Here is a 21,717-nt window from a genome sequence, read left to right on the forward strand (position 1 = left end):
GGCTGTTTGTTAGTCGTCTTCTCCAGAGTGTCACATACCTAGCTTCTACCTAGTGGAGGGTACTTGCTCCTTCCTAAGCCTGGGGCCTGGCGGAGGCAGCAGGTGGGGGTGGGGGTGGTGGTAGGGTACAGAGCAGGTAGATGGGCCCAGAGAAGAGGACAGGCTTGGAAAACAATCATGGTTGGTAATTTTGCCTAGGGCTGGCCCTAAATAAGAGTAGAACCTACTGTTTAAAAAAATCCATGTGCTGTGAGATAACGGAAATCAAGTTGGGATTTAGTAGAACGGTACCTCCATATCCTCTCGTACTTGTTCCTGCTGGTCTCGCAGCTCCCCAAAAGCATCAATAATAAGACCTGGAATTTTAAATACAAAGACAAACAAAACACTTCAAATAACCTGTTTAGTCAGGGCAGAGGAATGATAGATGGAATGGCAGAGGCTATTTTGTTCTGTTAAAAAAAAAATGTGGAGTATTACTCAGCCATAAAAAGAAACAAAATTGAGTTACTTGTAGTGAGGTGGATGGACCTAGAGTCTGTCATACAGAGTGAAGTTAAGTCAGAAAGAGAAAAACAACTACCATATGCTAACACATATATATGGAATTTAAGAAAAAAAAATGTCATGAAGAACCTAGGGGTAAGACGGGAATAAAGACACAGACCTACTAGAGAATGGACTTGAGGATATGGGGAGGGGGAAGGGTAAGCTGTGACAAAGCGAGAGAGTGGCATGGACATATATACGCTACCAAACGTAAAATAGATAGTGGGAAACAATCGCACAGCACAGGGAGATCAGCTCGGTGCTTTGTGACCACCTAGAGGGATGGGATAGGGAGGGTGGGAGGGAGGGAGACGCGAGAGATATGGCAACATATGTATATGTATAACTGATTCACTTTGTTATAAAGCAGAAACTGACACACCATTGTAAAGCAATTATACTCCAATAAAGATGTTAAAGAAATGAATTATAAAGCTGAATGATACAATTAAATCAAAATTAGGAAAAACACTTGTGTTTTCAAATGCTGAGTCCCGGCTAATGCTTTCTCATGGTTCCTCTTACAGCGCCTCTCAGCAGTATTTGACGCTAACTATTCACTCCTCCTGGACTCTCTTCTTGTCCTTCCTTCCTTGTCCTACTGTTTTGCTTGGCTGTTCCCTTTCTGTCTTCCTTATCGGCTCTTCCTCTTCTAGTCCCTGAGGCACTGATATGTATCATCAGGGCTCCTCCTCAGTTTCTTTGCTTTTCCTTCTGGGAAGTCTCTACGCCTACATCTTTGACCACCACCACCAATGGATCCCATTTCTTTGATTTTTGTATTCATTAATATTTGTCTTGTGTGTCCTTATTGAATGTAATATTTCTATCCTATTCCATTCCTGACTTGTCTCTTGAAAGACCCATTACAGTTAACTGCTTATTAGCCCTCAACGCCTGCACGATGTCTCATAGGTACCTCAACTTGGCATGACTCAAACTAAATTCATCACCCTCTTTCTCTAATTCCTGACAAGCTACTGACCAAAATACCACTACCTCTACCCCGCAAGGAAGGAAAACACATGTCACACTCTCACAGATCCTCTTTCTGCTGCTTCCCACCCCATTGCGTGGGAGGAAAATGATCAGGGCAGGAATCATGAGGATGTGGGGCAACACTAGCCAATGGAGATATTTAGGAAGCAGAATGAGACAGAAATGATCAACTTAGAGTGGGTAATGAAGGAGTGGGCGAGGGGAGTCCTCTGTAAGGATGCTCAAGTTTCCTGTATCAGTGCCTGGGTGTATGTTTGCCTTTATGTATGGTAGACGTTCAAGAGATGTCTGTTGGGGCTTCCCTGGTGGCGCAGTGGTTGAGAGTCCGCCTGCTGATGCAGGGGACGCGGGTTCGTGCCCCGGTCCGGGAAGATTCCACATGCTGTGGAGCGGCTGGGCCCGTGAGCCATGGCCGCTGGGCCTGCGCGTCTGGAGCCTGTGCTCCGCAGCGGGAGAGGCCACAGCAGTGAGAGCCCCATGTACCACACACACACACACACACACACACACACACAAAAGAGAGATGTCTGTTGAATTAACAGGTAAGCGAATGCATAAACCTCTTTACATAAAACAGTTAAGTCAGGTGCAGAAAGGCAAAGAGAATCAGATTGACTGAGCCCCATGCAGATGACATAACTGGCAAGCATACCTTGGATGATGGCCAGCAGGATGACAATGACGAAGAAGAAGAATGTAATGTCAAAGACGATGCGGTACATTTCATACGGGTCCCCAGCGGGGTCTTCAATTTCATCGCCAATGCCACCTCCAGCTCTCACTCCCACGTACATGTGGAACAGGTAACACTAGAGAAGAAAAATGATGGCGATTCAGGTAAAAGGTGCAGAGTTTTGTTTGTTTTTACAGAGATGGTCAGATCATTCATGTAACAAGATCAAAACATGACAGCCCTGAGGCAGGAGAAGGGTACTCTTCACAATAACACATTCATGCTGCTAACTCTGTCCTCTCCACCCTCTGGTTAGCTTGGTGTCTATAAAGATGGAAAGGCTGCTGTTCCACGTAGCCTTTAAAAGGTGTTTTTTGCTCTTTTCTTAAAAACAGTTTTGAACTCTTTGACACACACGTGAGAATTCACTCTAGGTGTGTATAAGTTAAAAGAACTTTCTGCCCTGATGAGGATGGCTTATGCCGGATACGAGTTTTCTCTCACTTAAGTTTCAAGTGCCAGCCTGGACTTGGGGCCGGGCTACAGCCTCCGGGAAGAGGCCTCCCCTACTTGGCATCCTCTGCGCACCCGGGAGGGCGGGGCTCCCCGCAGAATCTCCTCCCAAGTGCCCGTGTGCTCCAGGTAGGCTCCTGGGCCAGGGCTCACAGAGCAGGCTGCCCTCTGTCTCTCCTCCTGACTGGCAGTGATGGCTTTGGGATGGGAGTGTGGAGGCAGTCTCATGGCTGGTAGATCAAAAGCCAGTGGCAGCACGGAGCCCACGCTGGTCATACGGTTGCTCTTGTGCCTGTAGTGTTGCTGTCTCATGGGCTGCTTGCCCCAAGAAAACTCATGCAGAGATTTTAGCCAAAAAGCATATCTATTTTCTGGAGAAACGATCACAGGCGGGGGCAGGGGGTCAGTGTACTGTCACCTGTCTCTGATACACACATTCTTTTCCTGAAATCTGGTCACGAGAAGCGTCTAGAGATGCTACTGCAGCTGTGCTGGCTCTCCCTGCGCTGTGCCCTTCTATGCGCGCAGGAGCCCCAGCCCCGCCCTGACCCAGTCCTGCTGCTGTGACATTTTTCAGACGACATGGCTGTTCTGAAACAAGCCCCACTGGCTTGCTGAAATAAACGGAGCACCAGATTCATGGGACTTTGCTCTTAGCTCTCAGAGGCAAAGAATCAGAGTTTGACTTCCGTGAGATACAGACACAGGTAACTCACGTCTTCGCCACACACAGATGTGGATGGATGGTGATCTGCTTAGCTGTGTGTTTCTCCTTCCGCCTGGGCCCCGACAAGTGGTCTATTGCATCACTTCTGTCTTTCCAGGACCCACCTCCCTTTCGGATGAGACATCAGTGTTCTACTCTCATCTCTGTCCTGCTCTGCCCACAGCCCTTCTGTCCCAGCCACGCCAGGTGACCCTACAGGGAATTCTCACCGTCATCATGTCATCACACTTCATGTCGGGCTCATCGTCGTCTTCACTTTTGTTGTAGAACTTGCGGAAGAAGTTGAACGCCACCACGGTATAGAGGTAAACCACCACGGCCAGGAGACCGACAGTCAGGACCAACTGGCAGCGGAAAGAGAGAGAGAGAGGGAAGAGGAGGTGGGTCTTCTCCACCTTGAAAGGTTGGTGGGAGACTCCAAGAAAACAGAGGAAAGGGGAAAGATGAGGGGTCTGGAACGAAGGCTGTCATACAGCAGGTGCCGAAGGAAAGCAAGATCACAGAGAGAAACAGCCTTATTGGGAGAAAAGAGTAATGATGGACTGTTATGGAACAAACTGTGTTCCCCCAGAATTCATATGTTGAAGCCCTAACCCCCAGTACCTCTGAAGGTGACTGCACTTGGAGATAGAGCCTTTAAAGAGGTGATTTAATTAAAATGAGGCCGTGAGGGTGGGCCCTGCTTCAATCTGACTGGTGTTCCTACAAGAGGAGGAGGTTAGGACTCAGAAGGAGAGATACCAGGTAGCCGTACGCATCGAAGGATAATCAAGTGAAAAAGCAGCAAGAGGCAGCCAGCTGCACGCCAGGCTACCCACACCTTGATCTTGGACTTCCAGCCTCCAGAACTGAGAGGAAATCAATGTCTGTTGTCTAAGCCCCCAGTGTTCAGTATTTTGTTAAGGCAGCCCGGGCAGACTAACAGCTGGGGTACTGCACGGGGCGCATATCAACTACACAGGGATTTAAGGATGAGAATAGTGACGGTGCTCTGAGGATGGTTACTTTGTTTTTTCACAGAGATAGCAGGGACCCAAGGCTTCAAGAGGTCGCTTTCACGCTAACGCTGCTTTTATTTATTTGCTTATTTATTTAATTGAAGTAGAGTTGATTTACAATATTGTGTTAGTTTCAGGTGTACAGCATAGTGATTCAGTTATACACATACATGTATCCTTTTTCAAATTCTTTTCCCACTTAGGTTGTTACAAAATATTGAGTATAATTCCCTGTGCTCTATACAGTAGGTCCTTGTCGTTTACCTATTTTATATATAGTAGTGTGTATATGTTAATCCCAAACTCCTAATTTATCCCTCCCTACCCCGCTTTGGTAACCATAAGTTCTAATGCTGCTTCTAAAGAAACTACAGGAAATTAATATAACATTGTAAATCAGCTATACTTCAATAAAAATTTAAAAAAATATATATATACATATATGTATAACTGAGTCACTTTTCAGTACAGAAGAAATCAACACACATTGTAAATCAACTATACTTCAATAAAATTTTTTAAAAATTAAAAAAAAAAAGAAACTACAGATTCCTTGGGCTCATGGGTATCCCTACATCACAATATTTCATAACTAACCATGAACTGGATAACTGTCACAGCTTTGAAGTTACTATAAGAATTATAATTGAGCAAAGTGACATTTTTCATAATGAAGAAACCTGCCTTGGACCTTTGCCAGGGACATAGGGCCTGTTTGTTTCTCGGCTTTCAGAGGCACAATAAATGAGGACTACGCAGGACCTGCTCATCGGGCCTATACCAGGGACTAGGTGCTGGGCTGGAGCTGTGAAGATCAACAACATAAAATCTTTCTTTGCCCTCAAGCTGCTACACAAAAGGGAGTGGGCATGATAAGTACCAGAACAGACATATTCAGCAGCTTCTTGAACAATGAACTTAGTGATTTGAACCTTGGATAGCAGACCTCACGGAAAGCAGCCGGTTTCAAAAAAGAGAAAGAATGTGGGCTTTGCACCAAGGAACAAATGGGCTGGAATCTAAGTTCTGCCACTTAGCAGCTGTGTGCTCTTGGGTGAAATACTTAGCCTCTCTGAGCCTCAGTGCTCTTCTGTCTCAAGTGAGTGTAACACTTACCTTATAGGGTGGTTGTGAGCGTATTGCAATACCCGGCATATGGCACAAACTGGGCACATTTTTTTTTAACAATCTTGCCAGAGTTTAGTTGGCAAGCCCATATAAGACATTCATTGTTTAATAAATGTTGGAGAGGGCGTGGAGACAAGGGAACCCTCCTACACTGTTGGTGGGACTGTAAATTGATAGAGCCACTATGAAGAACAGTATGGAGGTTCCTTAAAAAACTAAAAACAGAATTACCATATGACCCAGCAATCCCACTCCTAGGTACATACCCTGAGAAAACCATAATTCAAAAAGATACATGCACCCCAATATGCAGCACTATTTACAATAGCAAGGACATGGAAGCAACCTAAATGTCCATCAACAGAGGAATGGGTAAAGAAGATGTGGTACATATATATACAATGGAATGTTACTCGGCCATAAAAAAGAACAAAATAATGCCATTTGCAGCAACATGGATGGACCTAGAGACTGTCATACTAAGTGAAGTAAGTCAGACACAGAAAGACGAATATCGTATGATATTGCTCGTATGTGGAATCTAAAACAATGGGTACAAATGAACTTATTTACAAAACAGAAGTAGAGTCACAGATGTAGAAAACAAACTTATGCTAACCAAGGGATAAGGGGGTGAGGGATAAATTGGGATATTGGGATTGACATATATACACTCCTATATATAAAACAGATAACTAATAAGAACTTACTGTATGGCACAGGGAACTCTACTCAATACTCTCTAAAGGCCTAAATGGGAAAAGAATCTAAAAAAAGAGTGGATATATGTATAACTGATTCAATTTGCTGTACACCTGAAACTAACACAACATTGTAAATCAACTATACTCCAATAAAAATTGTTTTTTAATTAAAAGAAATTCATTGTTTAAACTTTTCATTTAAGGTACAGTTTTGTATAACGCCGTTAAACCAAATCAATAAAATCTGAACTTTCTATATTTGAGTAAAGGGGAAGAAAAGAATTCTAAAAGAACAAATTGTAGAACTGGCATTCCATAAATCCCGTTTTGGGAAATGCCACCTTTATAGGATAAAACTTCCCAAGACACACATGGAAAAATAATACACAATGCCCTTTCTCCCAGGAACCTATAAGGAAGTATTTACCACTCTCTAAGCAAACATCTATATCACAGGTTCTGTTATTACCTCCCCAAACTTCAGCTTCTTGTATGTGGCAGCAAATTTCTATCTCTAGCTTTCCTCCCTTCTTTTTAGTGTCAACTGAGAAACCGGCGCCACTACCAGAAGCCTAGAAGAAATAAACCATCGTAATACCTGATGATCTGGCACCCTTTCATTTTAGAACAATTAAAGGTTAATCTGACCTTTTTTCTGGTTGGAATTTTTATTTTTTAAGGTGTACAATGTGATGATTTAATATATGCATACATTATCAAGTTAATTAACATACCCATCACCTCACACAGTTACCGTGTGTGTGTGTGTGTGTGTGTGTGTGTGTGTGTGTGTGTGTGTGTTTGCTGAGAACACTTAAGATCTACTCTCTTAGCAAATTTCAAGCATACAATACAGCATTTTTAACTATAACCACCATGCTTTACATTAGATCCCTGGAACTAATTTATTTAATAACTGAAAGTTTGTACTCTTTGACCAATGCTCCCCATTTCCCCCAACACACCCAGCTCCTGGTAACTACTGCTCTACTCTCTGGTTCTAGAAGTTTGCCCTTTTTATGATTCCCCATATAAGTGACACCATACAGTATTTATCTTTCTGTGTCTGGCTTATTTCTCTTAGCATAATGCCCTCTAGGCTCATCTATATTGTTGCAAAAGGCAGAATTTCCTCTTTGTAAATGGTTGAATGATATTCTACTGTATGTTCATAACAAATTTTGTTTATCCATTCATCCACTGATGGACACAGGTTGTTTCCATATCTTGGCTATTGGGAATAATGCTGCTATGAACATGGGAATATAGATATCTCTCTGAGATACTGATTTCGTCTCCTTCAGATATATATACCCAGAAGTGCAACTGCTGGATCATGTGGCAGTTCTGTACTTAATTTTTTGAGGAACTGCCATACTGTCTCCCCTAATGGCTGTACCAAGCTGGGTACATATTAACTCCTTCCTTTTCTCCCTTCTCCTGTAGAGATTTAGAGATGTGAGGGAACATGTCTCATTCGTGGATTTGCACTTAATGAGGAATAAAATGCTAGGGAGTTTGAATTTGTTCACAGGAGGAGCCATTAGAGGACTTTAATCGAGGGATTGACCCTGACAATTCTGTAGAAGACAGACTAGATATTGATGAGACTGGATGTAGAGCAATGACTAGATAGGTATATATAGAAATTGCACACATACATGTATATAACATATATAGCTCTATATGTCTACCTATGTACACATATAGCTGTATATATGTGTGTATATGTATAGATCTATATATATCTAAGTCATTGGTCTTTTTTTTATTTTGGCTGCGTTGGGTCTTCGTGGCTGCACGCGAGCCTTCTCTAGCTGATGCAAGCGGGGGCTACTTTTGGTTGCGATGCATGGGCTTCTCATTGCGGTGGCTTCTCTTGTTGCAGAGCACGGGCTCTAGGTGCGTGGGCCTCGGGAGTTGTGGCACGTGGACCCAGCAGCTGTGGCTCGTGGGCTCCAGAGCTGAGGCTCAGTAGTTGTGGCACACGGGCTTAGCTGCTCCGCGGCATGTGGGATCCTCCCTGGCCAGGGCTCGAACCTGTGTCCCCTGAGTTGGCAGGAGGGTTCTCAACGACTGCGCCACCAGGGAAGCCCACTGGTTATGTTCTTTCCTAACCATATCTAGGTCCCTCCTGTTCTGCAGCAGTATAAACCCCATACCTGTTTGCCATTGTGAGTGACAGATGACAGAATAGTCCTCAGAGTCTTGAAGCCCATCGCGATATCCAGCAGATGAGCAGCGAAGAAGAAGTTGTTGTAGTGGCCCAGGACTGACATGGTCGTGTACCAGGCGAGGTAGAGAAAGGACTGTGGAAATGGAAGAAATTGAGCAGCTTTTCAGGCATTCAGGGGACTGAGGTGCTTTGAGCTGGCCCAAGAATTGCCAAGTCAAGCCCCATCTGCCTCATACTACTGCACAAGAGAGGAGTGTCCCCCCAGCACCCTAGGGCCCTCTGTCTTCGCCCAGCACTCCCTGCATCTTCCTGAGCTGCCTCCATAGCTTGTTTCTTTGTGGCATCTAATGACATCCCTGGACTTGGGGCACAGAATTTTGCTTTCCCAGATGCCATACTTACATTGTCAGTAAAAACAACTCCCAGCTTCCAGATATGGTACTTCATGTCGATGGAACTTAGCCTAAAGGGGAACAAATCATTTCAAAACTTAAAAATGTCAAGATTTAGTTAAGTGTTTAATAAGGGGAAAAAATGAATTTTTTTCTCTCTTGGGTTTAATAACCTAAATACAGCTCTGAGGTTTATCAAGTTGTATGTGTTCACCATGAGAATGAGAGTGGCTGAATCACACACCCTGAAATTTTAATTAGTCTTTCTCTTTCAGCTCTATCAGGCATAAAGGCTGATAAGTCTTTCAATTTTTTTTAAAGCAGTGCTCTCCACCGCCCCCCCCCCCCCCCCATATTTTAGAACCTAGAAGAAACACTTAGGCGAGACCAGAGTCTAAGACAGCGAAGACATGACTGTGAGCTTTCCCTGTAGCACAGGGAAGAGGACTGGAAAGATAAAGGGTCTAGTCAGCCAGACTTTGGGATTTAACTCCTAAGCTCTGTACCATGACACCAGGGAGGCTGCCTCTGCTTTGGTCTCTTCTACTGGGCTAAAGTCGAGGGCATTTTTGTCCAACCCCAGGAGTTCAGCAATGCGTTCTGCTCCGTAGAGATCTCCATACTTGTTGATCACCTAAAGCAGAGAGGAGGACAGGGTGAGCTCAGGCCGTGCAGCACCACCAATGTTTTCTCCAGCCCCAGTGCCGTCAGAGCTGTGTTATGCTCTGGGCTCTTCCAAGGGGTTGATAAAGACATGAGTCAAAATGCAAAAGGAAAATAAAGAGAAAAAAATAACCTCCAGAGAAAACAGAAGTGATACAGACAATTAAGTGAAAACTGCTTTTCTAGCTATCATTTAGCAGGAGAGAAAAAACCTAGTATGTAGAAAACAGTGATTTTGTTAAGCTGATTAAGGCAGATGAGTATAGGAACTAAGCCCCAAACCTACATGCGTTCATATAAAACCCCTTCTGTGGCTTACTCTTCTCGAGATGCCATCATAAAAGCACCATTACATTTATTCATGTTCGTATATGGAGAATTTAAAAAAACAATTTACATTTCTTTGGAGGTCATGGAATTTACTCCCCCTGCCCCGCCCCCCAACAAGGCATACCTTTCTCTTTACAAACTTGTCCCAGTAGTTATTAGGAAAAGATCTGAAGAAGAAAACGAAACAGGGAGATTCTTAACATCAAGGCAAGCACATCAAGAAACTTTGCAGTTTGTCTGGACCTGTGATCTTTTGGGGTTTTGTCCTGCTCATTGAAGAATTCAAGACTTGATTGAAGTTCAGAGTCACCGCAGGTCTGATTTCTGGTTTCACTGCTTTGCGGTGAGTTCTGAAACACTTGGAAAGCTCCTTTGCATTTTCTACTTCAAAATTATGGTTAAGAGCCAGGAATCGTGATGACAGACTAGCTAGAGGCAGGGATATGTGTCTTGAGCTCAGTGTAACTAGAAACCAAACCCTGCAGGAAACACATGCATTCAACCTTCCTTCACTGAGTGCCCACTTTATGGCAGTAACTGGGGTAGGTGCTGGGGACACGGTGGTGGGAGGTGTAGACAAGGTCCCTAACTATGAAGTTTCCAGTCTGGAAATCACCGTGAGTTAATTTACGTGGGGGTTTTCTTAATGGAGCGCTCTTCTGCTCTGTTCTCCATTCCTGCATAACTCCTGTGGGGTGTGCTTTTTTTTTTAAGATTGTTTTGGGATGTGGACCATTTTTAAAGCTTTATTGAATTTGTTACAACATGGCTCCTGTTTTGCTTTTCTGGCCTCGAGGCGTGTGGGATCTTAGTTCCCCCGACCAGGGATCGCACACGCACCCCCTGTACTGGAAGGCGAAGTCAATAACCACTGGACCGCCAGCGAAGTCCCCAGCAGTCTTGGTCTTAAACATCCAAATGCCACTTAAAAACAAAGCAAACTGCTAATAGATTTTACCTACGGGGGATGGAAGTAATTATTTTGACCTCCTTCTTTGTCCATTATTCTGCTACTTGATCTTTTTCATGAATGGTATTTAGAATCCAAAAAGTGGAAAATTCCACAAGTGATCCTGCAGGGCCAGTGACTAAAGGCTCTGGTCAAGACCCTTTCACAGATGTGATCTCACTTTGATCTGAATATTCTTGGCTCCTGACCAGGTATGTAAGCTCCTTCAAGGTCGAAGCCATAATTCCACTTGGTAATATTCCTTTAAGTGTGGGGTAGGCCAAGAACCTTCAGAAGGGAAATGCATAAATAAGTGACAGATCTATATATGAAGGGTCAAGAAAAACAACATAAGCTGCTCACCTCTTGGAAACCAGCAGAATGCACAATGAGATGCTATTACACACCTACCAGATGAGCAAAGTTATCTGAGGATAACAAGTGCTGACAAGGAGGCAGAGAAGCAGGAATGCTCACAGGGTGCTGGTTTAATGTAAATGGGAGCAAACATTTGCATATCCTACTATTCAGCAAGTTCGTCTCCTGCTACCTACTCCAGAGAAACTCTTTTATTTGTGCACCAGGTATAAAAATACTCCTTACAGCACTGTTTCCAACAGACACTAGTGGGAAACAGTTGAAATAGCCACGGTCAGGAAAATGGATAAATGCACAATAATATACTCCTAATGGAAAATGCTACAGTTTTGAAAATGACCAACTCGGGCCACACATATCAACGTATTCAACTGATGAGTTCTTGAAGAGGGTGCTGAACAGAAGATTCAAACGACAGTACAATGCATATAGTATAACTCCATGGATATGAAGCTCAAAACTAGTTAAGATGAAACCATGTATCTAGGGACACATACCTAAGTGGTAACACTATAAACTAAGGCAAAAGAATGGATAGCACTGAAGTCAGGAGGGTGGTTAGCTCGGGTCCGGGGAGGATCCGGGCCAGAGAGGATAACGTCTGGGACCTCAAAGTTTTCAGCGATGTTCCAGTTTTAAAGCTTTGTAGTTCATTTTATCACTGTACTTTAAAATATACGTTTTTATGTTTTCTTCGTAACAATACAAAAATAAAATTAAAATGAAAGCTCTCCATGACATATAGTTAACTCAAAAAAGAGCAGGTTACAAAGCACTACATGTACAATGATGCCATTATCGTGAAGGAATAACGGAAGTTCATTGATCTAAATGTTTTAAATCAGCTGTTTTTCTTATACACGCGTTTCCCTACTCACGGGCATTTCAGCCACTTCAAATAAATGTCAGCAACTGTCCTTGTTAAAACAGTTTAGTGTTCTTGTCTCATTACCTCCTTAGGATAAACTTCTAGAAAGTGAACTGCGTTCTTCCTGGGACTTTTAGGCTATATCATCTTGTGCCGCAGACACAAGCGTCACTGATAATTACAGAAAGCTTACCAAGGAATGAGATTATTTGATATTCAAACTTTCTATACTATAATAACAAAGGGTCAGAAATAAGTCTTAGTAGTTTCCCTTATTCTTCCTTAAAAGTGAGGAGATTGGCAGTGACCTGCAGGCCTGAACACGCTTTTGATTTGCCTGCTCACACCTATTTTTCCCTAGGAGAGGAGTCTTCCCTTTCTCGGGACCATTAAGAAAAGCTCGGCGGTGCCTGTGTGGAGCTGCCTCTCTCCATCTGCCTGGCCACCTCTGAAGAGTAGAATGTTCTCCTGCAGGGGCCAGGGTTGTCGTTTCTAGATGTGCATATTTTATTGGCACAGCCGAGAGACTCAACAGTCATCTCTGTTCACATATTCAGCCCTATTTCTTGACTTTCCTTTCATCCCATTAATGCATCTTGCAACTCTCATTTCCCTGTTGTGAATACACCGGCGTTAGAGCATCACCTTTGCTCACGGTGACGGTCGTTATTTTCCTAAATTTTTATTGTGGTAAAATATACATAACTTAAAATGTACAATCTTAATCATTTGGCCATAATCCCTGTGTTGTACAATATATCCTTGTGGCTTATTTTATACCTAATCGTTTATGCCTCTTAATCCCCGCCCCTATATCGCCCCTTCTCCCTTCCCTCTCCCCGCTGGCAACCACTGGTTCTCTGTATCAGTGAGTCTGCTGCTTTTTTGTTACATTCTCTGTGTTGTGTTTTTAGATTCCACAGATAAGTGATATCACACGGTGTTTGCCTTTCTCTGTCCGACTTATTGGTGATGGCCATTTTTCTGTAACAGGGGAAGGGAATAACGCACAGCCATGCGCCAGGCACTGTACCAAGCACGTGACAGTCCATTCACGAGGCCTCCCAGGACTGCAGGCGGTGGTATTCTCATCCCTCTATTAATGAAGAGGAAACTGAGGTTTATAAAACCTGATTCCCTCGCCCTAGGTCACGGGTGTCTACGTTATCAAGCTGACTCAGTATTCTACCTCTTTGCCTCTAGAATCAATGCTTGTCTCCACCACGTTAGCACTTGTACACGTGCCTACCAGGAAGGCAGGCTTCACCCCACGGGTCCTAACATCCCCACCCAGATGGGCCTATTTTAACTGCCCGTGGAACTGCCTATCAAATTATATTGGGAGGCGTTCTAGTACCAACCAGGCTATTTGTTTAGGGAGAAGACTTCAGAGACGGTGCTGTCACAGGGCTGCTGTGCCATCTGGGGACTCTGGAGAAGCTGATCAGTTTGATCACTGAAACCCCGGGCCAGGGAAACACTGTACGACTCGAACATGGAAAACTAGATTAAGTAGTATTGTGCTGGACCATCTGGTCTTAATTAAAAATGCTCAGCACTTTCCGATGATATCCTCTGTCCCCCATTAAATGCATAGGGACACATATAACTGTTGGAGGCACGACAGGCTGCTTTGTGAAAAGGCAGGGGAGAAAACAAGTCCCAGAAACCAAAGGAAGGCTTATATTAATCAGTCTCCAGGGCTGCTGAAGAAGGTATTATCCTATTTACAACAGAAACTCCGTTTTCTTTTTGGGGTGGGGGGGACACTTACGGTGTGTTGATTACCAAGCGATCCCATTGCCCCTTGATGTCATCTTCAGAAGGCTGTTCGGTGATATACAGGCCATCAAACTCCAGCTTCCTGGCGATCTCTTTTTCTCTTTTGAATACCACCAAAGGAACCTAGGAGTGGGAAGACACCGGTTACTCAGAGAACGCTTTCTAACGAAAGCATCCTCTCCCACGCGTATCTCACAAATTGGCCTTCCAACTTCAGGGCAGCAAACTCTTTGTAGTGGGATTCTTAGGGTGCCTCGTTGTGGGTCCAAAGCCAAAGAAATCACTTCTCAGTCCTCTGGCTCACACACCTCCCTCTCCAAAGCTGATATGATTTGGGTCATCCTTTAAAGAGCTGATAGTATTACAAACTGTGGACTTCTTGACCCGTCCTGGTGAGAAGACCATATTTAGATGAATCACAGGGCCGAGTGACTTAGGTCTCCTAAAACACTTAGGCTGGAGGTAAACCAAGACTTAGAAAGCATAATAAACTATTCTAGAATATATTGGACAGCTGCAGAAATACGATGAAGAGTTCCAACCCCCTTCAATGGCTAGGGTCATATTCATCTCATGTCTCTGAATTCTGATTAATGAAATATGGCTTAATGGTTACAATGAGAGGATTCACTGGGCTCTGTGCATAGGCTTTCGCTATTGAAATTTTCCTCCTGACATTCCTTCCGAGAAGAGCTCCTGCCTGGCACACTTATTTGTTCCCTACCATCGTTTCCCATTCTCTTATAGTTATGACTGCTTCTAGCCTACACATGGTGGCATGGTTCTAAAGACCTATCACAAAAACAGTACATACACAGAAAATGCTGGGAAGATAATCCACTTGCTCCAGCCATCGCCAGACACGCACACACTTCACATAAGGGACAGAATGAGCAAGGTCAGAGGATACGACTGGAATCCCAGGAAATGAGAAGGCAGAAAAGCCAGAGCTCCACTAGCCAGAAAAGCTTAACTCAGAGCTAGGGCTTCTCATCCACCTGGGAAGCTACTGGTTACTTGGCAACATCCCTGAGACCTTGGTCTCCAAACTGTTTCTTCTAATAACTCCCTCTCAAATCTCATGATATCCGTACAACCCACGCTGCTCCTTTATTTCCAAGACAAAAAGGCAAAATTTAGATAATGGTTCGTAAAGAGTTACTGCTTACCCTTTTTCTTCCTCCCTTAATTTTTTATTTTTAAAATTTATTTCACGGAAGTATAGTTGATTTACAATGTTGTGTTAGTTTCTGGTGTATAGCAAAGTGACTCAGTTATACATACATATACCTTCTTTTTCATATTCGTTTCCATTATGGTTTATCACAGGATATTGAATATAGTTCCTGCTTACCCTTTTTTTTAAACAAGGCAACAACACCGAGAAAATAAAAGAATCGTGACAGGAAGGTGGCAAAGGCTACTAATGGACACTGCACACTGCAGAATCAGTGCCTGGTGTTGGTTCGTGGATCGTGTGGGAGGGGAAGCAGGGAAAGCCACCCTGACTAGCGTCTGCTGTGTGTCACGGTGACTCTGAATTACAATAATAATATCAAGTTTTAGATCAGTACTGATCACTGGGATTTGAAGCATTCTCCGTCAATCTTTTAGGAATTTGTATTCCCTCGTAAGTACAACTTCCACATTTTTATTCCCTAGCTAGTGTTTATTTTTGTTTTCTCTAGGTTACCTGTACCCTAGCCGACAAGCTGAGCTCTAGATGGTGAGCTAAGGAATAGTAGCGAACATGCTCTAATGTTTACTACGTCTGGCCCTGAGTATTTTACACATGTTAATTCATTTAAATCCTCCCTTTAGCAACTTTAACGGTTGGTGTTATTATTATCATAGTCATTTTTTTTGCAGATGAGGAAACAGAGGAATGGCGAGGTTAAGTGGCAGAGCTGTGGGTCCAACCCCGGAGGCCAGGCTCCAGAATCCATTCTTTCATTGTTACAGTGGAGGCCTCAGGGCAGTTTAGGACACATGGTCTCTCCAGTAGAGCAGCTGGACTTCCTAAGTGATACTGCAGTCCACTGGGGGAAGTGAGAGCCACAAGGATAGGAAAAAGACTTCCTGGACTCTTCTCAGGGAAAAGGTGGCTTGGTATAGGGCCAAGGAAACTTCCTACTTAAGAGAAGTAAGAAAAAATGTAATGAGAAAAAACAATTGTGGTGTATGTAGTAGAAACAGAACTGGACTTGGAACACCTAAAACAGAATGACTGAAGATTGACAAAACTATAGCAGTGTCTGAAGATGGTCCCAGAGAACCACATCTCCTGCTATTCATGCCCTTGTGTAGCCCCCTTCACCCTCTGTGCAACACTGAATCTTGGCTGGCCCTGTGACCTGCCCGAATCCACAGAATGTGGTAGAAATGGCACCTTGCCAGTTCTGGGCCTAAGCCTTAAGAAGGTCTAGCAGCTTCCATTTGTGCTCTTTTTTGGACACCCAAGCCATCATGTGCAGGAAGTCCGGCTACCCAGCTGGAGAGAGCATGTGAAGAGACCACGTGGAAAGGGAGATGCCCTGAGTCTACAAGGAGGGGGAGAGAGGCCCAGCTACCCCAACGGAGCCCAGCCCTCCAGCTGTTCCCTTGCCAACGTGCATGGGCCGTCTTGGACAGTAGCCCATCTGAGCTCCCAGCTGGTTGCTGATGTGACCACTTGTACAGGGAGCAGAGGAACCGCTCTAATGTGCCCAGGCAGACACAGAATCAGAGAGAAAATGGTTATCATTTTAAGCCATTGAATTCTGGGGGGTGATTTGTTATGCAGCAATAGGACAACGGAAACAGTAACTCATCTCAAATAGCTAAGACCTAATCATTTCTGAAAGGTGAAAAGCATTTTTATAAAAATTTCAACATAAATTCAAAGGTGAGAAGAGCCCCTCATTACCAGCTCCATGCGTGACTTAGCCCGACGATTTGGATTCTGTGAAATGTCACGAGGGGTGGCTGAAGTGAGATTCCTGGACCAAGGCTTCTCAAGCCAGAGTGTGAATACAGGTCACCTGCGGATCATGTTCACTGCAGATTCTGATTTAAAAGCCTTGGGTAGGGGGCAAGAGTCTGCAGTTTTAACCCGCTCCTGGGTGGTGCCCAGGCTGTGGCTTCACCAACCTTAGGCTATTAGTCTAAAGTCTTAGAGAACAAAGGGCTGGCTGGGTTCAAAAATGATGCTTCTTCCCCAAGGAGTCTGATTACATTCAGAGTGGCTGGCAACTTACCTTCAGGCAGTAATAGCCCACCACGCAGACTAAAGAAATGATGGTGTGGATAACGGCCAGGGCTCGCAATGTTGGGGCCATATATCCAGTGCTCTCCTGCAGGACAAAGAATACCACTGCTTCTTCCTCTTCCTCATCATTAAAGGAATTCCACAGGTTTGCAGTGTCTTCTGTCTCTTCTTCTAAAGGTTCCTCGGTGACCTGGCCCAGAACACACACTCTCTTAGAAACACCGGAAAGACCTCCGCCACTGGGCTCTCCCCACGTATTTTATACTGCTGGCATTTGCTGTGCAAATAGTAGTGATTCCGTATTACTCGATGAGGGAATGAGGTTTTTAGGTACCTCGTTCCTGGGAATCTCCAGGATCTCTAATAACTGCAAACAAAAGTTTTAAGAGACAAAACCTCTCTCTTGAAAACAAGCCAAAAATTGAAAAGTTAGGAAAGTGTTACTACATGTGCTACAATCCTTCAGCTGCAGGAGGTAATCTTTGAAATGCTACGGGCTGGGGCTTCCCCAGTGGCGCAGTGGTTAAGCAACTAAGCCCGTGCGCCACAACTACTGAGCCCGTGTGCCACAACTACTGAAGCCCGCGCGCCTAGAGCCTGTGCTCCGCAACAAGAGAAGCCACCGCAATGAGAAGCCCGCGCACTGCAACAAAGAGTAGCCCCCGCTCGCCGCAACTAGAGAAAGCCCGCGCGCAGCAACGAAGACCCGACACAGCCAAAAATAAATAAATAAAACAAATAAATTAAAAAAAAAATGCTACAGCCTGGGAGGAGGCTAGGACAAACTCGTATATGCACAAGTGCAGACATTTCCCTTCTTTCTTAGATGCCATTAACACCCGTGGCTTCACTGCCATCCTTACACAGTGACTCCCAAATTGGCGCCTTTGAGGCTGTTACCGTGCATGTCCAGCTGCTTGCTGGCTGTCTCCACATGCATGGCTGAGTCACCTCAACCTCTCCCTGTGTTTAAAGCTAGCCTTCGCCATACCCCTCTACAGACTTCCATTTTTCTGCTATGGGCAACAGCAAGCCATTAGTTTATCAAGTGCACTATTGATGTGGATAAGAGCATGTTTTATAAAAATTAGATTTGTGGTTTTCAATAGGAAGGGAGAGAGACAAGAGACAGAATAGCCAGTTAAAGACGATGCCAAAAAAGAATCCAGGACCTACAGCATTCATTAGTTCATTCTACTAACATTTATTATGCATCTACAGTGTACAGGACCCACTTACCAACATTCAAAATCTTCATTTATCTTGATGAGTCCCTGTCTTCCACATCCAGAAACCAACTCCTATTAATTCTTCCTTCATAATAATTCTAACACACGTGCCAACTATCATGGTTCTTTGTTACCTTATTCCTCAGGGAAAGAACTGTATTTATCATTCAGTTTGAAATACCTTACAGCTCCTAATATAGGGTCTAGCCCATTGTAGACACCCAACAAATGTCTGAAGAATTAAGTAGTAACTAAAACAAGCCTGAATGATTGAAATGGTGCCCTAACTGGCTTCCCTTACAACCCGTCTCTCTGTTCTCCCCACTGCTAAAGACAGTGTCCTTTTTTTAGGAGCCAGTGTCTTAGAAATTTCCTTAAAGTTTTTGCTTGAATTAAGAGCATAACCTCTATTACTTTTTAAAAAGTATATAATCTATTCACCAAATACCCCCTGAATGAAGTATCACCTTGTAAAAGAGCAGGATGAAGTTGATAGCGAAGGCTACAAACAGAGCAAGGAGCCTCAGGTTGTAGAAATTCCTGGCCAGGTAGTGCTGAAAAGAAAAGGACAGGCAGAAGTAGAAGAGCTCTGGCAGGGAGAAGGACCTTCCCTCTTTCACACAGATGATCTTCTCTGATTAGAAGTTTACACAGGACGACTCCTACTCTTTGGTAACCACTCATCTAGGACTGTCCTGGCCCTCTTACAACTTATTTGGGGGGACCAAAATGGATGATTTTTTAAAAAATTGCTTAGAATGATGCTCAAGGGAACCCTGCTCTGGTTTAAACCTCAGGGAAGCAAATGCCTAAACACGCCGCCAGCACAGGACTCATGCTGTTATGAAGGTACGTGTGCGCGCGTGTGCGTGTACCCTCCACACAGCAAGTAAGCGGCCCATTTGGAAATTATGAGTGATCTAGGCCCACCGAAGACCCCTGAAGCTCCCACCCTGGCTGCAGCCAGACTGAGGCTGAGAGTCTCTGTCTCTTTGTAAGTCACAGACCCAGCGCTTCTGCCTCTCCCCTTTTAGGGGGAACCATTCCCATACCCACTGCCATCTTCCCGGGAAAAATCGACACTTGAGGCCTGGAATGGTAGCTGCTTGGGGAAGCTCTCACCCTCTCCGTGGAGGGGGGCTCCCACCAATGGTGCTGGGAGGTGTAGTCCTGGCTTTCAGCAACTGTGCCTCAGTGGGCAATTTGCCAGAGAAAGGATATTACAAGCTGGGCTGAGGGTGTGTGGAGTAACAAAGCTTTTGAGGACTAGCGTGAGAACCTGACACAACACAGGAATGTTCTTTCTGCATCTGAATGATCGCACTACTTCTGAAGTTTTGGACCAGGATGGGCCAAGGCCCCACCTAGCACACGTAAAGGAGCAGCTCTTCTAGAGAGAGGGCGGGGTAGAGGGGCTGCAGCACCTGCCGTTTCCCTTTTCCTTTCCCTCCAACACAGAAGGGACAGACAGCTAATCGAGAAGAGGGAAGGAAGAGGAATGAGAAAGACGAGGAAGAACAACTAACCAAACGTGAAACAAAGTCAGTGGCCGCTTCTCCGAGGTCCGCCCGGGCCAGCGCCTGCACCCGAGCGGGGCCAGGGCCAGAGCACTCACCAGCAGCTTGGTCTGATAGATTTCCAGCCCTTTAAAGAAACTGGCCATGAAGGCTTCAGGCTTCTCAATTTTCTGGCCACACCATCGCTTCTTCCTTTTGGTCGCATCTGCCCACCCGGCCTCGGCCTGCTCTTCTTTGGCTGTGTCCTCTTTCTCCCCATCTTCCGTGCTGCAGGAATGAGAAGCCCACTCATCACGGAGGGGAGGGGGAGGCCTGGCCCTGGCAGGGAAGCTAAAGAGAAATCTTGGCTGGGGGTGGGAGATGTATTATTCCTTGAGGGTGGGGACCTCAGGGCTTTATTACCCATAGTGCTTGGATGTCAACTTTGTATTTAGGAGCGGTGCCTGCTTTGATGAGCCACAGTCACAGGTGTACATCAGTTATATACAAGTTCTTCTGAACTTAGCCTTACCAACCTTTTTCCCCTTCAGAAATGTTGTCCTTTATTTTCTAGGCTTTCATGGGCATTACCAATAGTACCTATTCTTCTGAGTTTGTCGTAGGAATTAAATGAGATATTGTACAAAAGAGCTTAGCAAAAGGCCTGGTATGTCACAGTTATTCAGTAATTACTAGATATCACCATCATCAACATTATATGAAGTTGCTAAGTGTGAGTGTTTGATAATTTGCTCGGTCAGATGGTGAAACTCTGATCTACTATTTGGAGTCTAAAGGGAACAAAATTATTAGACTGTGTTTATTGTATAGATGGGGTAAAAAGAAATGTATCCACACATGAAAAGATGCTCACCATCACTAATTACCAGGGAAATGCAAACAAAACCACAAAACCTCACGCCTGCCAGAATGGCTATCATCAAAAAGACAACAAATAACCAGTCCTGGCCAGGATCTGGAGAAAAGGAAACCCTCGTGCACTGTTGGTGGGAATGTAAATTGGTGCAGCCACTATGGAGAACAGTATGGAGGTTCCTCAAAAAACTAAAAATAGATCTCCTGTATGATCCAGCAATTTCACTCCTGGGTATACATCCAAAGAAAACGAAAACAGTAATTCCAAAAGATACATGCGCCCCAGTGTTCACGGCAGCATTATTTACAATGGCCAAGATATGGAAGCAACTGAAGTGTCCATCAATAGCTGCATGGATAAAGAAGAGATACACACACACACACACACACACACACACACACACACACACACAATGGAATATTACTCAGCCATAAAAACGAAAAAAAAGAAATATATCCAGGGCCTGCACAATATCTGTTTCTTATATTAATAGAAATCAAGCTTTCTATTTACCATAACAACAAAATGGCGGTTACCATCAAGAACGATTAAGCACAGCAGTTAGAACAGTCCATGCCACCAAGAACTTACTCTGCCTTCTCAGACTCCACTTTCCCTTCGGCTTCATGAGCTGCTTTCGTCTCTGCTGCCTAGACAAAAATAACAATCGGTCAAACTTTCCTCAAAATAAACGAGTTCATGGTGATGAGCCGTATCACTGGCCATTTTGCTCTCCATGGTCAGAAGTCCCAACGGCTTTCTCTCCTTATGCTTCTGCTTTTCTCAGGATCACAGAACACAGATGTCCTGCTATATATTAAGCTGCTCTAGAGTGATAAGACAAAGACTTCAAGCTTGAAAACATAACCGCCCTGTTATTATTCAACCCAAAGAAAAAACTTTTGCTAGGACATTGTCAGTGCCCCGTGGCAGTGGTCCTACTGCTTCACGGGGTCGGGGAGAGATGGAACACAGGTCCAATCCAGAACCTGCGTCCATCAGACAGTATCTTCAATTCTCTTCCATCACCCCAATCCCT

General features: G+C 44.4%; 1 protein-coding gene across 1 annotated transcript in view; it reads right to left on the bottom strand.

The window, feature by feature from the left end:
• The window catches only part of RYR3 (ryanodine receptor 3), a 361,766-nt gene that overhangs the window by 2,739 nt on the left and 337,310 nt on the right, over positions 1-21,717 (bottom strand). Inside the window, exons 90-101 of the mRNA XM_060002247.1 lie at positions 21,270-21,328; positions 19,921-20,089; positions 18,773-18,859; positions 17,066-17,266; positions 13,822-13,952; positions 9,977-10,019; positions 9,366-9,493; positions 8,870-8,930; positions 8,454-8,600; positions 3,671-3,805; positions 2,201-2,357; positions 292-356 (exon numbers count right to left, since the gene is read on the bottom strand). Coding sequence (XP_059858230.1) covers positions 292-356; positions 2,201-2,357; positions 3,671-3,805; positions 8,454-8,600; positions 8,870-8,930; positions 9,366-9,493; positions 9,977-10,019; positions 13,822-13,952; positions 17,066-17,266; positions 18,773-18,859; positions 19,921-20,089; positions 21,270-21,328 — 1,383 coding nt within the window. The remainder of the gene's footprint in view (positions 1-291; positions 357-2,200; positions 2,358-3,670; positions 3,806-8,453; positions 8,601-8,869; positions 8,931-9,365; positions 9,494-9,976; positions 10,020-13,821; positions 13,953-17,065; positions 17,267-18,772; positions 18,860-19,920; positions 20,090-21,269; positions 21,329-21,717) is intronic.

This window comes from Delphinus delphis, chromosome 2, assembly GCF_949987515.2.
Source record: "Delphinus delphis chromosome 2, mDelDel1.2, whole genome shotgun sequence".
NCBI lineage: Eukaryota > Metazoa > Chordata > Mammalia > Artiodactyla > Delphinidae > Delphinus > Delphinus delphis.